The sequence below is a fragment of the Geotrypetes seraphini genome, chromosome 10, assembly GCF_902459505.1.
Source record: "Geotrypetes seraphini chromosome 10, aGeoSer1.1, whole genome shotgun sequence".
Classification (NCBI taxonomy): Eukaryota; Metazoa; Chordata; class Amphibia; order Gymnophiona; family Dermophiidae; genus Geotrypetes; species Geotrypetes seraphini.
The window spans coordinates 30550283-30567025 of NC_047093.1; the positions used below are offsets into that span (position 1 = coordinate 30550283).

General features: G+C 46.2%; 1 protein-coding gene across 2 annotated transcripts in view; it reads right to left on the reverse strand.

Annotated features, from left to right (window-relative positions):
- Nucleotides 1-16743, reverse strand: part of LOC117367373 (protein unc-13 homolog D-like) — an 82313-nt gene that overhangs the window by 1669 nt on the left and 63901 nt on the right. For both annotated transcript variants that reach the window (XM_033959825.1, XM_033959824.1), the window contains exons 20-26: nt 15616-15746; nt 11687-11807; nt 10619-10762; nt 10438-10527; nt 6322-6528; nt 3879-3947; nt 1933-2012 (exon numbers count right to left, since the gene is read on the reverse strand). In XM_033959825.1, coding sequence (XP_033815716.1) covers nt 1933-2012; nt 3879-3947; nt 6322-6528; nt 10438-10527; nt 10619-10762; nt 11687-11807; nt 15616-15746 — 842 coding nt within the window. The remainder of the gene's footprint in view (nt 1-1932; nt 2013-3878; nt 3948-6321; nt 6529-10437; nt 10528-10618; nt 10763-11686; nt 11808-15615; nt 15747-16743) is intronic.

The window sequence follows — 16743 nt, forward strand, 5'->3', positions numbered from 1 at the left end:
CACATATTTTTTAAAAATCTGTTTCACATCAGCTATAACATGGCATGTAGGCATGTAGCAACCACGATAAGGTTTTCAGCTTAATATTCTAACTGAGAGATCTAGTTCCAATTCCTAATGGATAAATGTCCACATGACTCAAACAATCAGCCCAATTTTGTATAAATTAGAACCATTGGTGGCAGCCAAATTAGAGAACCTGAACTTTGCACAGGTCTGGAGACTAAATGATCCCCATGAACTCATGAAGAATGCTCCCTTTGGCACATCTGAAGTACTAAGGCAAGCCCTTGTAGTGGCAAAGTTTGAGACTGAGATTGTGACCACATCTATGTAACCTGGTTGAAAAATGAGGTTCATTCCTGTAATAGTAAGTGCAAATCTCCAGTCATGGTACATGGGCTTGTTGTGCCACTGGGGGCTTGCCTGCATCGGTGAAGCTGAAAGCTATGCTGTCGGTAGTTTCACTACCAGCAGGGCCTCCCAAAGCGAACAGGTTTCAGTGGAGATGTCAGAGTAACGATGTACCACCCATCTGGGCAGCAGCAGATAGGCAGTGTTGGAGGCGAAGGATCGCGTTTATGCGACAAAATCAAATTTATACTGCACAAAAGAAAGAATCTACTTCTGTATTCTGCCATGAAAACTTGATATCATTATCAAGTCACTAGGACTCGAACACGAGTCAATGGCACCTAACATGTGCAATCTAACCTAACCTATGTAGAGTTTCAAGTTTCAAGTTTATTGATTTTTGATATCCCGATCATAAAACAAATATCTGACCGGTTTACAATTTAAAAAAAAAAAACAATCAAGAAATTAATAAGAAGGAAAGTTAGAACTAGTTAATAGTGTATTGGAAATATTAATAAAAACACATTAAACATATACTGACAAACGTGACTGTGAGGAAAGTTGGGAAGGAGGGAAAAAGTTACATAATATTTGAGGACAGCTTCCATGCGATTCCTCCAGAGCAGAGTTAGGACGCATGGGCAGAAAAGTTGGGAATATTTGTCCTATGTTGGTGTTCTTCAGTGGTGGCCTCTGGAGACCTCTGGGTTGGCTCTTATCAACATTGTGGCTTTTTTCCTGCTACTCCATGAACTTGGGTAGAGAGGCAGAGAGTAGCAGGAAAAAAAAGCCAGAATGTTGATACGAGCCAACCCAGAGGTCTCTCTAGCCAAGTTCATGGACGAAAGAAAGGAAGTGGATAGGAGGAAGAAACACACGATTGAAGAACAAGGCATTTCTCAATATACAAAGAGAATGTATTTGGAAATACCCGCCTTTTTTTAGGATCCACACAATAAAAAGTCTGAAGGCACCTTGGTGGGTTGATGTTACTGAAACACACTGATCAGCAGTGTCAAAGCCTCTCATGGGAAGATAGCCGGGAGCTCTCCTTCAGCTCATTTGGATCCAAAGTGGCTCTAACTTAAAAATTAACAAAGACCACTTGTCCTTTGAACTTGAAGAGGCCAGTATCAGGCCAATCCACGTTTACTCCATTAGTTTCTTTCCTGAATTATAATGAAGAATAGAAACATAGAAGATGATGGCAGATAAGGGCCATAGCCCATCAGGTCTGCCCACTCTACTGATCTTACTGAGCATTGCGATAACTAGCAAGGGAAAATCTTTACTGCTGTTGTGCTCAGACTGGTCCTTGCTCTCGATCTCCCAGCTGGTCAGACTTTCAGGATATCCCCAGTATACGTGAGATCTATTTGCACACATTGGAGGTAGTATGGACAAATGTTTCTCTTGTATATTCTTCAAGAATCTCTAACTGGCTAAGTGGCGGCTTGAGGACCAATTCGAGCGCCACTGTTGTATTATATTGTATGATTGGTGTCTGAAAGAGCAAGGCTAACACTCATACCCCCAGCCATATTGAGAAAGGAAGGCTTGGGCACCGCAGCTCACCTTTTGAAATTCTCTGGGACCAAGTTCTCATTCATATACTGTAGCGACACCTCCAGAAACGTCATCATGGGAACGATGCACTGCCAGGAGAATGAGAAAGAATGAGATACCAAACAAGGCGCAGAGAAAGAGACAGACGTGCAGATGAGAAGCGGGAGAAATTGGAAACAAACATAGCAGCAGAAAGAAAGAAATGTAACTAGAAAGAGGGGAGAGAAGAATGAAGAGACGCAGGATGGTGAAATTAATATGCAGTGCTTTTAGTTACCAGAGTTAGACAACAGTACATATAGGGTTACCTGACAGCGATTTTAGAAGCTTTTCAAAACCCGGATAAAGTGCCGGGTTTTGAAAAGCCGTCTGGACCCTCTGACATGTCTTCAAAAGGACATGGTGCTGTGTTGGGTTTCATATGAGATCATAAACCTTGGTTTTGGATACTGTACCCACTGCTTGCCCTGTATCGGTAGCATGGAATATTGCTATACCTTGGGTTTTGGCCAGGTACCAGTGACCTGGATTGGCCACCATGAGAACGAGCCACTGGGCTTGATGGACCATTGGTCGACCCAATGAGGCTATTCTTACGTTCTTAAGAAGAGTCATCTTTTTGAACTTGCTTTTGCTTTCTTTCTGCCTTTTAAACATAGGGTCATTGTTCTGGGATTTTGTGTGTGTGTTCATATCCAGGCTTTGGCACTGAATATCCAGAATATCCACTGAATGCCTGCACCATATGCCTGGAACAGACTGACTGAGTCACTACATCAAGCTCCGTCCCTGGCAGGGTTCAAATCTAGGGAAAAAGCTCACTTTTTCAAGGCTGCTTATAACTCCTAACTCTTACCAATGTCCCTAACCCCTATTTGTCTGTTTTGATTAGATTGTAAGCTCTATCAAGCAGGGATTGTCTCTTACATTTCTTTATTTTTAGCATTTTTAGACCACTTATAGCCTAAGAGGTTTGCATTCAGGTACTCAAGCATTTTTCCCTATCTGTCCTGGGGGGCTCACACTATCAAATGTGCCAGGGGCAATGGGGGGGGGGGGGTTTAAGTGACTTGCCCAGAGTCACAAGGAGCAGCATGGGATTTGAACCCACAACCTCAGGGTGCTGAGGCTGTAGCTCTTTTTTTTTTTTTTTTTAATTTCTTTATTCATTTTTAAACTTACATCAAGTGTACAGTAAATATCAACCAAATATAATACAACATCACTTGAAAAATTTTCAATATCATACACCAAGAAGATTTAACCCCCACCCCCCTCCCATTCTAACCACTGTGCCACACACTCCCCAGGCATGTTCCTCTTCCCTACCCAAAGCACCTGCCGTCTGGATGAGTCCGCTGATTGTTCAAGTCTATTCTTATCTTACATTTAGGAAATTATTGCAAACCTACCTATTCGTTAAACAAGATTGTTGAGACTTTAAGATGTTGTTCTTTTCAGGTTTTGCATTTCAAATGTACTTTTTATTAGGTTCTGTATTTTAAATGTATTTTTATTTGATGATGCATTTAATGATGTAGTAGCTATGATAGTTGTGCTTTTTGAAATGATATTATTAACTGAAATGTTCAGTTTTTACTGTTGTGAACCGCCTAGAATTGTTGGTGGGGCAGTATATAAGAAAATAAATAATTATTATTATGCACATGTTTAATGTGTAGTGCTGCCTGTGTCTGACAGCGCTATAAAAAATGATTATTGCGACAGTGCTAGCTCTCATGGCACATATCCTGGAATCTCCTAACATGGAGCTACCCCAATTATTTGCAAGGTTGTACATAGCCACCATCACTACCGTGGGTTTATCTTGTGTGCTTTAATAAGAAGCGAGACACTCAAACTCTCCACTAGGCTAAGAGGCAGAGAACAACGATAGAAGAGGAATGGGCAGGCCATATACTCGTATACACGATTCCACATGAAGCCATACTTACATCTGCTGGTTCTCTGGAGTCACTGCAGGCAGACAGAGCCCGGGTGTGTTTGATAATATCAGCCTCCAGCTGTCAGAAGGTCAGAGAAAGTGGTAAAAGGTTCAATTAGCCTTTATAGAAAAAAATGTTGAACACTTAACAATAACTCATTTAGCAGAACATGCTACTCGCATGCTCCTTCTGCTTCTGGTTTTCCACCGCTTATAGGAGGAGGTGTTATGATTTTAGAAAATGCCATCTACCTTGCCAATCCTCTTATAAACCTCTTGCTAAGCTATTTGTTAACAAAAATCTGAGCGACTATCCCAAACAAAGGAACATAAGAATAGCTTTACCGGGTCAGACCAATGGTCCATCAAACCCAGTAGCCTGTTCTCACGGTGGCCAATCCAAGTCCCTAGTGCCTGGCCAAAACCCAAGGAGTAGCAGCATTCCATGCTACCGATCCAGGGCAAGCAAGATGCATTGGGAGGGGGAAGCCCTGTCATTGCAGAACATGGCCCTGTAGGCAGGAAGGAGTGAGCTTCCCTCCTGCCATTTGCTCTTCTGAAGGTACAGGGGGTTGTTCCGGGGATGTGAGAGGGGGGTCCAGGAATGTTGGGTGGGGGGGCGTAGATGTCGGGGGAGGTATGGGATACCAGGGGGATGTTGGGATGTGAGAGGGATGTGGTCAGAGTGGGATGTCGGGGGATGTGAGGAGGATGTCAGAGGGAAGGGTGTAGGGCTCCGCAGCGCAGCTGATCCTGGCAATACAGTTTAGGAGGTAAAGTCCTTCGGTTTACTAAAGAGGAGTGGAGTTTGAGTCTGATCACATGTGATGATCTTACAGTGGCCAAACAGATAGAAAAGGCAACGGCAAAAGCCAGAGGGATGTTTGGGTGCATAGGGAAAGGAATGGCCAACAGGTAAAAGGCGGCAATTATGCCTCTGTATAAGAGACCCCGTTGATTGTACTGTTTACAGTTCTGGAAACCGCACCTTCACAAAGATATAAACAGGATGGAGTCGGTCCAGAGGAAAGCTACTAAAATGGTCATAATGCATATGGGGACAGACAAGGATTTCAATATGTCTTCTTTGGAAGAAAGGCAGGAGATGGGAGGTATGATTTAGACATTTAAATACCTCTGTGGCATAAATGAGCAGAAGGTGAGTCTCTTTCAAATGAAAGAAACTTCTAGAATGAGGAGGCTCAGGATGAAGGTGAGAGGGGACAGACTCAAGAGTAGAGAATGACACGGTGACAAAATTCATCACCGTTCCCGTCCCCGCAGATAACCGCGGGAAACCATCTTCATGTCATTCTTTAAGGAGAGAGGGAAGAATCAGAGTATGAATGGCCACAACCACTGACTCTCAAGCTTTGCTTTGAAGAATGCTGGTGTAGAAGGACTGAGGTTGAAACAGACACTACGGAATGACAGTCTCTGGTATCCAGAGCAGATATTGTGATGTCATAATGCCTCATTCCACCAGTGCCTAAGAGCCAATCACATCACTGATATCACAATGGCTTCATTATCCTTGGCTCCCATAAGAATCAGAGTATGACTAGCCACAACCACTGACCCGCAAGCTTTGCTTTGAAGAATGCTGGTGTAGAAGGACTGAGGTTGAAATAGACACTAGAAAATGACATGGGATTATTTCCCACAGTTATCCGCAGGGACAGGAACAGTGATGAATTTTGTCACCGTGTCATTCTCTACTTAAGAGTACCAAAGGAAATATTTATTCACCAAAAGGTTGGATAGGCCATATGGTCTTTTATCTGTCATAATTTTCCCCTGTTTCTATGTTTTTCTAAGTTAATAACCATCTTCACTTTGTCCAGAAAGGTTTCATTTAAATGCCTCAGATTTCAAGACTCTTCTTTACATCCCGTTTCAATTGCACCATTGGTTAAGGACCCCTGCATTAGCAGAACCTGTTTCACATACCCCAACCTGAAAAAGGAGAGGAAAATAGAACTGAGAGGTCCCGTACCCCAGACTTTAACTCAGTGTCCTACAAACTTTTCGGCACAGGGGCACACTAAACCTGATGCGATGATGTCACGCGCATGCGTAACATCATCACGTTGATGTCTGCGCATGCGCGGAGGCCCTCTGGTTGGATCCTGAACCTGTCCCTTTGGAAAACCCCAAGGTAGATTCATTAGGAATATACTGAAACTCTGACTGGTTCCATGGAGCTTTAGCAGGGGTTCTCAACACAGTATTTGAGACACAACTAGCCAGTCAAGTCTCAGGATATCCACAATGAATATGCATGAGATATATTACAAATCTATCTCATGCACATTCATTGTGGTAATCTCAAAAACCTAACTGGCTAGATGTGCCTTCAGAAGAAGATGGACAAGCACTGAGCCAGAGGACCAGTTTAATTAACTGAACGATGGTCTTGCTTGTAACAGAAATATGGAAGATAAACTGGGTACCTTTTGGGCCAGGGTCTGCACCACATCACGGATCTCATGGTCCAAGCAGGCCACGGCACTGTCCAGCTGATTGTGCAGTGTGTGCTCAAACTGGTCTGGCCCTACCATGTGGGCCACCTTCTGCTCTAAGTGCTCCCAGTCCAATTGGGATGGGATTTTCAGAAGCACCATACGCAGCTGTTCAATGTTATTCACCACCACGCAGAGCTGAGGGAAGAAATAATTATAATTCAATGCTCCAACTTTTACATAGAAACATAGAAACATAGAAATAGACGGCAGATAAGGGCCCACGGCCCATCTAGTCTGCCCACCTTAATGTCCCTTCCCTACCTTTGCCCTGTGAATAGATCCCATGTGCCGATCCCATTTGGCCTTAAAATCAGGCACGCTGCTGGCCTCAATCACCTGTAGTGGAAGACTATTCCAGCGATCAACCACTCTTTCAGTGAAAAAGAATTTCCTGGTGTCACCTCGTAGTTTCCCGCCCCTGATTTTCAATGGATGCCCTCTTGTTGTCGTGGGACCCTTGAAAAAGAAGATATCTTCCTCCGCCTCGATGCGGCTCGTAAGATACTTGAACGTCTCGATCATGTCCCCCCTCTCTCTGCGCTCCTCGAGCGAGTATAGCTGTAATTTGTCAAACCGTTTTTCGTATGGTAGATCCTTGAGTCCCGAGACCATCCGGGTGGCCATTCTTTGCACCGACTCCAGTCTCAGCACATCCTTGCGATAATGCGGCCTCCAGAATTGCACACAGTATTCCAGGTGGGGCCTCACCATGGATCTATACAATGGCATAATGACTTCCGCCTTACGACTGACGAAACCCCTTCGTATGCAGCCCATGATTTGTCTTGCCTTGGACGAAGCCTGCTCCACTTGATTGGGAGACTTCATGTCCTCACTGACGATTACCCCCAAGTCTCGTTCTGCTACCGTTTTTGCTAGGATCTCGCCATTAAGGGTATAAGACTTGCATGGATTCTGGCTGCCCAGGTGCATAACTTTGCATTTTTTTGGCATTGAAGTTGAGTTGCCATGTCCTAGACCATCGCTCCAGTAGGAGTAGGTCGTGCATCATGTTGTCGGGCACTGAATCTTCGTCTGTTGTGCATTTGCCCACTACATTACTCAGTTTGGCGTCATCGGCGAATAATGTTATTTTACCTCGAAGCCCTTCTGCCAAGTCTCTTATAAAGATGTTGAATAGGATTGGGCCCAAGACTGAGCCCTGTGGTACTCCACTAATCACCTCCGTCATTTCGGAGGGGGTGCCGTTCACCACCACCCTTTGGAGCCTACCTCCAAGCCAGCTCCCAACCCATTTCGTCAATGTGTTACCTAATCCTATAGAACTCATCTTGCTCAGTAACCTGCGGTGTGGTACGCTATCGAATGCTTTGCTAAAGTCCAGGTACACGATGTCCAGGGACTCCCCAATATCCAGCTTCCCCGTTACCCAGTCAAAGAAGCTGATCAGGTTGGATTGGCAGGATCTCCCCTTAGTAAATCCATGTTGTCGGGGATCCCGTAGATTCTCCTCATCCAGGATCTTATCTAATTGGTGTTTGATTAGAGTTTCCATTAGTTTGCTCACTATCGATGTTAGACTCACTGGTCTGTAGTTTGCTGTCTCCATCTTTGAGCCTTTCTTGTGGAGTGGAATGACGTTAGCCGTCCTCCAGTCCAACGGGACGCTGCCTGTACTAAGGGAGAGGTTGGCTAGCATTCCTGATCTATCTCACCAGCCTCCCTACTGGTGGGTATAGGAAACCTGAGAGAAGACCACTATACAATCATCTGTTTCTTCTCTCATTTTTCTCATCATCTGCAGGTTCCTGTGGACCCACTAGTAAACAGTTTTGAAATGAATTTCATGCTCTCATATGAGAATTAGACTTAAGTTGGAACCATTTAAGGCAGTGTTCTTCAACACAAGGCCTAATAGAGCCCCTGGAGACCTCTGGGGTGGCCCACATCATCATTCTAGCTTTTTTCTGCTACTCTTTGCATCTCTATTTAAATTCATAACAGAAAGGAGAAAGTGGATGGGAGGAAAAAGTTGCATGCTTGAAGGACAAGGTATTTCTCAGTAGATGGAGAACGCATTTGGAAATGACCATCTTCTTGAATACACCTTCAATAAAAATTCTGAAGGTAGGCTGGTGGAGAAGATGTCACTGACATGCACTGCACAGCAGTGTTGCAACCTCACATAGGAAAATAGTTAGCAATGCTTCTTCAGCTCCTTTAGATCCAAGGTGGCCCCATCTTAAAATTAATGAAGACTACTGATTTAAGGAGAAAAGTTATCAAGGTGAGAATTTATTGCATCTTGATTTAACATGGGATACAGCAACCAAAGGTGTCTCGGTATCGCAGGTTATTGAATCCCAGGTAGAATGCTGCAGCATGTGAGCCATCTCACAGGATTATTCTATACTAGTGTTTAAGCCTGTTACATTAATGGGTGCTAGAATATAAGTCTGTCTGTATTTCTTTCTTTCTGTTTCTCTCCCTGGCCCCCTTTGTCTGTCTGTCTCTCTCCCTGCCCCTGCCTCTTTCTTCCTTTCTGTCTGTCTCTCTCCCTCCCGCTGTCTATCTTTCTTTCTTTCTCTCTCTCTCCCTCCCACTGTCTGTCTGTCTCTCTCCCTGCCCCCTGTCTGTCTGTCTTTCTCTATCCCTGGCCCCCTTTGTCTGTCTTTCTTTCTGTCTCTCTCTCTCTATGGTCCCCTGTCTGTCTGTCTTTCCTTCTGTCTGGCCCCCTTTGACTGTCTTTCTTTCTGTCTGTCTCTCTCCCTGGCCCTCTGTCAGTCTTTCTTTCTGTCTCTCTCCCTGCCCACTGTCTTTTGTTCTCGTGCACTGCCTGCCTGTCTTTCTGTCTCTCTCCGTGGCCCCCTGCCTGTCTACCTTTCTTTGTCTTTCTCCATGGCCCCCTTCTGTCTCCCCTCCCCAAAACAAACCAAGACTGCTCCCTGCCCCAAGCACACCCCTCCCCCCAAAGCAAAGCAAATTCTCTCCCTGGCCCCCTTTCCCTCTCTCCCCCCCCCCCCCACTTTCCTGTGCAACAGCAGCATTTCCCTCCCACCCTTCCCTGTGCAGCAGCATTTCCCTCCCCTTCACTTCCCTTTGCAGCTGCAGCAGCATTCCCTCCCCCTCCATTTCCCTGTGCAGCAGCAATATTCCCTCCCCCTCCATTTCCCTGTGCAGCAGCAGCATTTCCCTCCCCCAGCATTTCCCTCAAATATTTTCAGCCTCATCTCTATAATAAAACCCTAAGCCGCGCATGCACACTTCTACTTGCTTGTTCCGTATGTCCGTGGCCGGAAGAAGTGCGCATGCACGCCTACAACTGCCCCACACTTGCGGCCCTGTTTGCATTCCAGTGGCAGCAACTTCCCTGTGCAGCACTATTTCTGTTTGTTTCTGGCCGGCTTCCTTACCGTTGCCGAAGTTATTTTTGAGTTTAAAGCTGCTGCAGCGGCTCTTCTCACGATCCATGCCTGCGTCGGAAGCCTTCTCTCTGATGTGACATCAGAGAGGCTTCCAACGCAGGTGCAGCTCATGAGAGGAGCCGCGGCGGTGGCTTTGAACTTAAAAATAACTTCAGCAAGGGTAAGGGAGCCAGCCAGACCGCGGGCCGCAGACCAGTACCTGGGGGGCAGCAAGTTTGACACCGCTGTTAGATGGAGTGGGCCGGAAGGGGGAGTCGCCTCCGTGCGTCCCTGCTTAAGGTGCCTCCACATGTGCAGAAGAAACCACCGCTGACTTCTACTGCGCATTTGAAGCCACGGAGTTACAGAGCATAGATCACGTAGGTAGAAATGCGCATGTATGCTTAGGGTTTTGATGCCCGGGAGTATTAGGCCTCAAAACTGTGGTCCAATGCTCTCAGGTCACAGCTTACAAAAATTACCAGAGCTTCCCCACCCTACTCCCCAAATCAAAGACCCAAACCTCCCCGCCTCAAAAGACCTACCATTTGATGCTCTGGTTGTCCAGTGGTCATTGGGCAGGAACAATCCCCAGTCACTTCTGCCCTATCTGTTGGCCCTAGTGGCAGTCTCACAGTACTAAATCCTGCAATCAAGGAACAAGTCTATAATCTCTTACCTTGTTAGCGGTGCTACTTTCATCCTCCTGAATCTCTTCAGCCCTCTTCTTGATCAGTGAGCAGTATGTAAGAGCAATCCGGCATATATCCTGCAAATCAAAGAACAAGGGAAAGGTTGAATGTGAGAAGCAAAAGGCAGATAGCAGCCAACAATTCCTGCTCTAGCTCATATGGTCCTACCTCTGTGAATTTCACCATGATCACGAAGGCTTCCTCAGGTTCTGGCCACTCCAGCTGTAGCCATGTTCTGATGATCTGCGTGTAGCATGTGGACAGGTCCACATTGGAGGAGCTGTGTTTACGCAGCTCTGTCACAGGCTTCAGCTGAGGGGGAAAAAATACCAGTGAGTGGACGGAAAGAGGTAGCGATGATAACTCAATAAGATAGCATCAACAATATGTACAAATAATTCCAACTGGTTTTTCAAAAGTAGGTTTCAAATATTTTCAGCCTCATCTCTATAATAAAACCCTAAGCCGCGCATGCGCACTTCTACTTGCTTGTTCCGTATGTCCGTGGCCGGAAGAAGTGCGCATGCACGCCTACAACTGCCCCACACTCGCGGCCCTGTTTGCATTCCAGTGGCAGCAACTGAGTGGTGGAGAGCAGCCCCGCTCCGCCCGTTGACCCTCCACAAACCTCCCGGCTCCAGCAGCGTAGGCAGCACTTTAAACACGCTGCTTCGTGCCCTTCTACTGCCGATTTCCTCTGCCGCATCTCTGATGACATCATCGGAGACAGACGCGGGAGAGTTGTTGTGCTTGTTGTTTTTCTGGCTTGTTCAATAAAAAATTGTTTCAACTAAAACACCACTAGGGGATTAAGAGGGAGCCGCCCTTAAATCTCTCCTGTAGAGCATAGCTCAAAATGAGCACGTTTACAAAACCCATAGTACCTATAGCAGCTGTAAATCCCCGCACTGGTCTCCATTATCAGATATATGCTTCTCCTTCTGAATGTATGTCTGTACTCTTTGGCTCCACCCTAGTCCTGTCCAAACCCCGCCCCATTGCCATATGCATGTATTGCACATTTGCATATGCGAAGCAAGGTTCTCTAAAATTGGGATTTCAATGTTTATTTGATATATAATGTTTGACTCATTAAACATCTCTCATTAAACATCATCAAAATTCCCTGTTGCGTATCACCAAAGAGCAGGAAAATCCTTTATACAAACAACTCTTCTAGAAATATGTTGTAGAAACAAGAAGGTCCCCAAAGAGAAGCTGGCAGATTGCGGTTACCTGGTCCATCCGAACAGCTCTCTGGACTCTCTCTAGAGCAGTGCTGTAGGCTTTCTGAAGCCAAGTGGGCAGGGCATCTTTGAACCACTGGTGGTAATCTTCCAACGCCAAGTTGACATCCCTACAACAGAACAAAAGGCTGCTAGCGCTACCGCTTGGACGGGAAAACTATCATCTGAACATGAGATTATTAAGGTGGGGCAGATGACCCACCACCAGGCAAAGCTCTGCCTTCTTCACCTTGCATCAAAGCGTGTCTCATCTGCGCAAAGCTCACCTAAAGACCCCTGCAGAAGACATTGGGTGCTTTGTTCCTGGAATGTTCCCCCCCTCACTTTAGAATCTTAGCACCTAAATGTAAGCGCCATTACATACCAGTATTTGTGCGAAGAAGTGCGCAGTGATGCACTTGGGGAGTAGAAATCTGAAGGAGCCGTATTGGACAGGGAGAAGGAACCTTGAGGTGATAGTGTCTGAGGACCTGAAGGTGGTGAAACAGTGTGACAAGGCAGTGACTGTAATCAAAAGGACGCTAGGCTGTATAGAGAGAGGCGGTTCATAGACAACGGCGCGAAAGACAAAGGCGCGCCCAGACAATTGAGTGAAGCGCGGAGGCGTGCGCCGCTCAAAATTACTGTTTTTAGGGGCTCTGACGGGGGGTTTTGTTGGGGAACCCCCCCACTTTACTTAATAGACATCGCGCCGGCGTTATGGGGGGTTTGGGGGGGTTGTAACGCTCCACATTTTACTGTAAACTTAACTTTTTCCCTAAAAACAGGGAAAAAGTGAAGTTTTCAGTAAAATGTGGGGGGTTACAACCTCCCAAACCCCCCACAACGCCCCCACAACGCGGCGCGATGTCTATTAAGTAAAGTGGGGGGGTTCCCCCCCACACACCCCCGTCGGAGCCCTAAAAACAGTAATTTTGAGCGGCGCGCGCCTCAGCACTGCGTTCAATTGTCTGGGCGCGCCTTTGTCCCGGCACGCTTTTGACCTGACACCGAGAGAGGCATAACCAGCAGAAGAAAGGAGGCGTTTATGCCCCTATATAGGTTGATGAGGCCCCGCCTGGAGTACTGTGTTCAGTTTTGGAGGCCATATCTGGCTAAGGATGTAAAAGGGGTTGAAGCGGTCCAGAGAAAAGCAACAAAAATGGTATGGGACTTGCGTCAAAAGATGTAAAAGAGTTTGGAAGACCTGAAGAGGAGAGGAGGGACTGGGGACATATGATATAGACATTTAAAGTATTAATATAGAAACAGTGGCGTAGTAAGGGGTTGCGGTGGGGGGGAGGGTGTCTGTCCCAGGCGCGGTCTTCCTAAGAGTGCAACACCCCTCCTCCTCTCCGCCCTCCTCGATCCTCTCTTTACTTTCCTGGTGCGAGGTTGCTGCCCGTGTCGGCATCGGTGCTCTCTCTGCCATCACTTCCGGGATCCGCACCTAGGATGTGACGCCAAAGGGCAAGCCAGCACCGACATGGGCATGCTGCACACGCCGGAGAAGTTAAAAAGGTATGGGGAAAGGGAAGGGGGCGCGTGCATGCGGCGGGGGAGGGGCGCCACTCACCCTTACCTAGGCCGCTGTATAGAAACAAATCTTTTCAAGAGAAAGGAAAATGGTAAAACCAGAGCATGAACTGAGGTTGCGGGGTGGCAGACAGGAGGAATGTTAGGAAATTCTTTTTCACGGAGAGGGTAGTTGGAGGCCTGGAATGCCCTCCCAGAGGTGGTGGAGATGAAAACGGTGACGGAATTCAAAAAAGCATGGGAAGAACACAGAGGATGTCTAATTGGAAAATGAATGGCATAAAACAAACTAAGACGTTTTGAATAAACTAAAGGCTAATGATATAACTGGATATTCATCAAAGCCCAATCATAACAACCCAGTTAATAGTACAGTGGTACCTTGGATTACGAGCATAATCCATTCCAGGAACATGCTCGTAATCCAAAATGCTCGTTTATCAAAGCAAGTTTCCCCATAGGAAATAATGGAAACTCGCTTTGATGCGTCCCCCCCCGAGAACCGGCATTGCTCCCCTGCCTCGAACCCCCCCTGCGATCCGGCACCCCCCGCCACGATCCGACCCCCCCGCCACGATTGGGCACCCCCCCAACACGATTCGACCCCCCCCCCCGACACGATTGGGCACCCCCCCTCCACGATCCGACATCCCTCCTGACACAATTGGGCACCCCCCGCCGCTTCTTACCCTCATCTGGGCACTCTTGAAGATCGGCCTCCTCGTCTGCTGGGCCTTGAGCATCTGAGTATGCTCAAGGCCTGCGAGTTCACGTTCAAAACATGAACTCGCAGGCCCAGCAGACGAGGAGGCCGATCTTCAAGAGTGCCCAGATGAGGGTAAGAAGCGGCGGGGGGTGCCCAATTGTGTCGGGGGGGGGGTCGGATCGTGGCAGGGGGGGGCCCAATCGTGGCGGGGGGGTCAGATCGTGGCAGGGGGTGCCGGTTCGAGGCAGGGGGGGTGCCGGATCGCAGGGGGGGTGCCGGATTGCGGGGGGGGGGTGCTCGTAAATCGAGCCATGCTCGGTTTCTGAGGCACCGATTTTGCAAATGTTTTGCTCGTCTTGCAAAACACTCGCAAATCGGTGCACTCGTAAACCGAGATACCACTGTATATCATATATCAATTTTATAACCCTGAAGACCCGTCTCTTTAACAAATTCTAATCCCAACTCTTGTCCAATCCCCTCAGCTTTCCTCTTCCCATTCCCCAATTCTCTTGATTTTAGATTAACTCATGCTCTTCCCATTTGTAATTGTATTCCACCCAAATTGTTTTCCCCTTGCACCCCATTCTCTGACTAGATACACCCTTTCAATGCAAAGCAACCTGGTTCTCTTCCATTTGGAACTTGTATCCCAGAAAGTACTTTTTTCTTTCCCCTTACATCTCATCCCTCATTGTATGTATCTTGTTGTAAACCGCTTCGAACTTATGGTATAGCAGTATATAAGAAATAAAATTATTATTATTATTATTATTATTATATATAGATATCAATTCATGCAAAAAAAATTTTGTATGTGTAGAATCCTCAGTAGGCTGTTCATTCTTTTACATGCTTCCAATATATGAATCGCACGAGCCACTTTCTTCACTGGATCCTTTTTCATTTTTTTATATATACTAAAACACCCACAGTGATATTAATTTTAAATAATTTAAATATTTAGTAAGAAGCGACTTATCTTATTAATAAATCAAGGGAGCACCTCAACCGACATGCCATGTTTCAATTAATTTCTTCAGGGTTGAGGCTCCCAGCACAGAATTATCGAGCTGTGTTCAAGTCGCGCTCCTGTAGAATTCATTTAGAACTGACCAGGTGCACGACTTGAACACAGCTCGATAATTCTGTACTGGGAGCTTCAAAAATCTAGCCTTAAGGGTCTTGACTAGGGTTACCAGACATCCAGGAAAACCCAGACTGTCCATGTTCCTAGACGGACTTTCCAAAACCCGGCAGTTTGTCCAGGCTTTGGAAAGCCCCGATCGTCTGGAGGCCTGGAAGTCGGAAAAAAGAGAAGAGTCTTTTGGGGGCGGGGCTGGAGGTGGAACAGGGCAGACTGGAGGCAAAACAAGGCAGAGCTTGGGGCAGAGCCAGGCGGAGCCATGCATCCAGGTTTGTCTGTCTTTAAATCTGGTAACCCTAGTCTTGACTCCCTCCAACGCTTCAGAAAACATTTGAAAACTTGGCTTTTCTCTAAAATGTAACCACTCCCTCCCTCTCCACTCTACTTAGTCCCCTCTTTCTTTCCTTTTTACCAAGCCCTTCTTCTTCCCATTGGAGTTCCTTTCTTTAGTAATTCCTGTAAACCGTGTCGAGCTCTACTTCTGTGGAGATGATGCGGTATACAAACTTAAGGTTTAGTTTAGTTTTAGTTTAGTAAATGTGTGTGCTACCTGTTGGGTAGGTTGATGTGGAGATTATAAAGCTCCTTCAGGTCCATGTAGAGCTGGTAAAGATGCTCAGATGTGGTTTGGGACATGCCTCTGTCGATCCTCCCTATTTGATCCACCACCTGCTGTGACACCTGCAGAGGGCAACAAAGGGAAAGGAAAATAACTTTGGATATGGTTGGGACACATGTGGCACAAGCAAAAAAGTTGACCCTGGTTACTCCACAGAAGGAAATGCAACAGAAACAAAAGACTCTGTGGAGAGTTGATGTTCAAGACGTAGGTTTATTAAAGATTCAACTTGGTAATCCACATAAAAGTATCTAGGACCCAATACACTGTGAACTCGGGACCCAACACGGTTTGTGTTTCAACAATACAGTCTTTCTCAGGGGTCCTTATAGATCCAATAAGACCTCGTGGATTAAGAAGCCCTAATGAACGGATTAAAAGAAAACTGCGCTGATGAGAAGTTCTCAGGAGCTGGAGAGACCTCCTGTGGGTGGCCTGTCAAAAAAAAGGGGCACCACAGTCTTTGATACAGCTATGGAATATGTTAGGAAATTAAGGTGCTTCCAGGCCAACTCAGCGTCTGTGCTGTGCATTACGACGTGGAAGTTCAGTTTAGTCCTTGAATCAAAGCTTCTACTCTTCGAGTCAGCCGAGGATGCTGTGAAGGCAGGGGCTGCAAACCAGTCGGGTTTTCAGGATTTCCCAAATGAATATGCATGAGATATATTTGTATGCACTGGGGGAATCCTGAAAATTGAACTAGGCTGCCCACCCCTGCTCTAGAAGTTGTATAAGATATCAGGCAGCAAAACAGAATTAAAAGTAGACCAATGAGTGAATTTTATGAACTAGTTTAAGGAGTTTTGCAAGGGATACAACATAAATCAAGTAAGTGTGGTCATGTGATCCCAATGTTTCTGACTAAGAACCAAAGAATGGAGTAGTATAGTTCTCATATAAGTCCCTTTGAATATGTACAAAGAAGGGTGTCAGTGACTGACCTGATGAAGAGGGATAACTCTCTAAAGTTAATCCATTAAAAAGGCCCCATCTGATCCCAGAAGAATCCCAACAGAATTCAAAGAAATCTTTGCATCTGTGATGTGTTGGTTCTGTCTG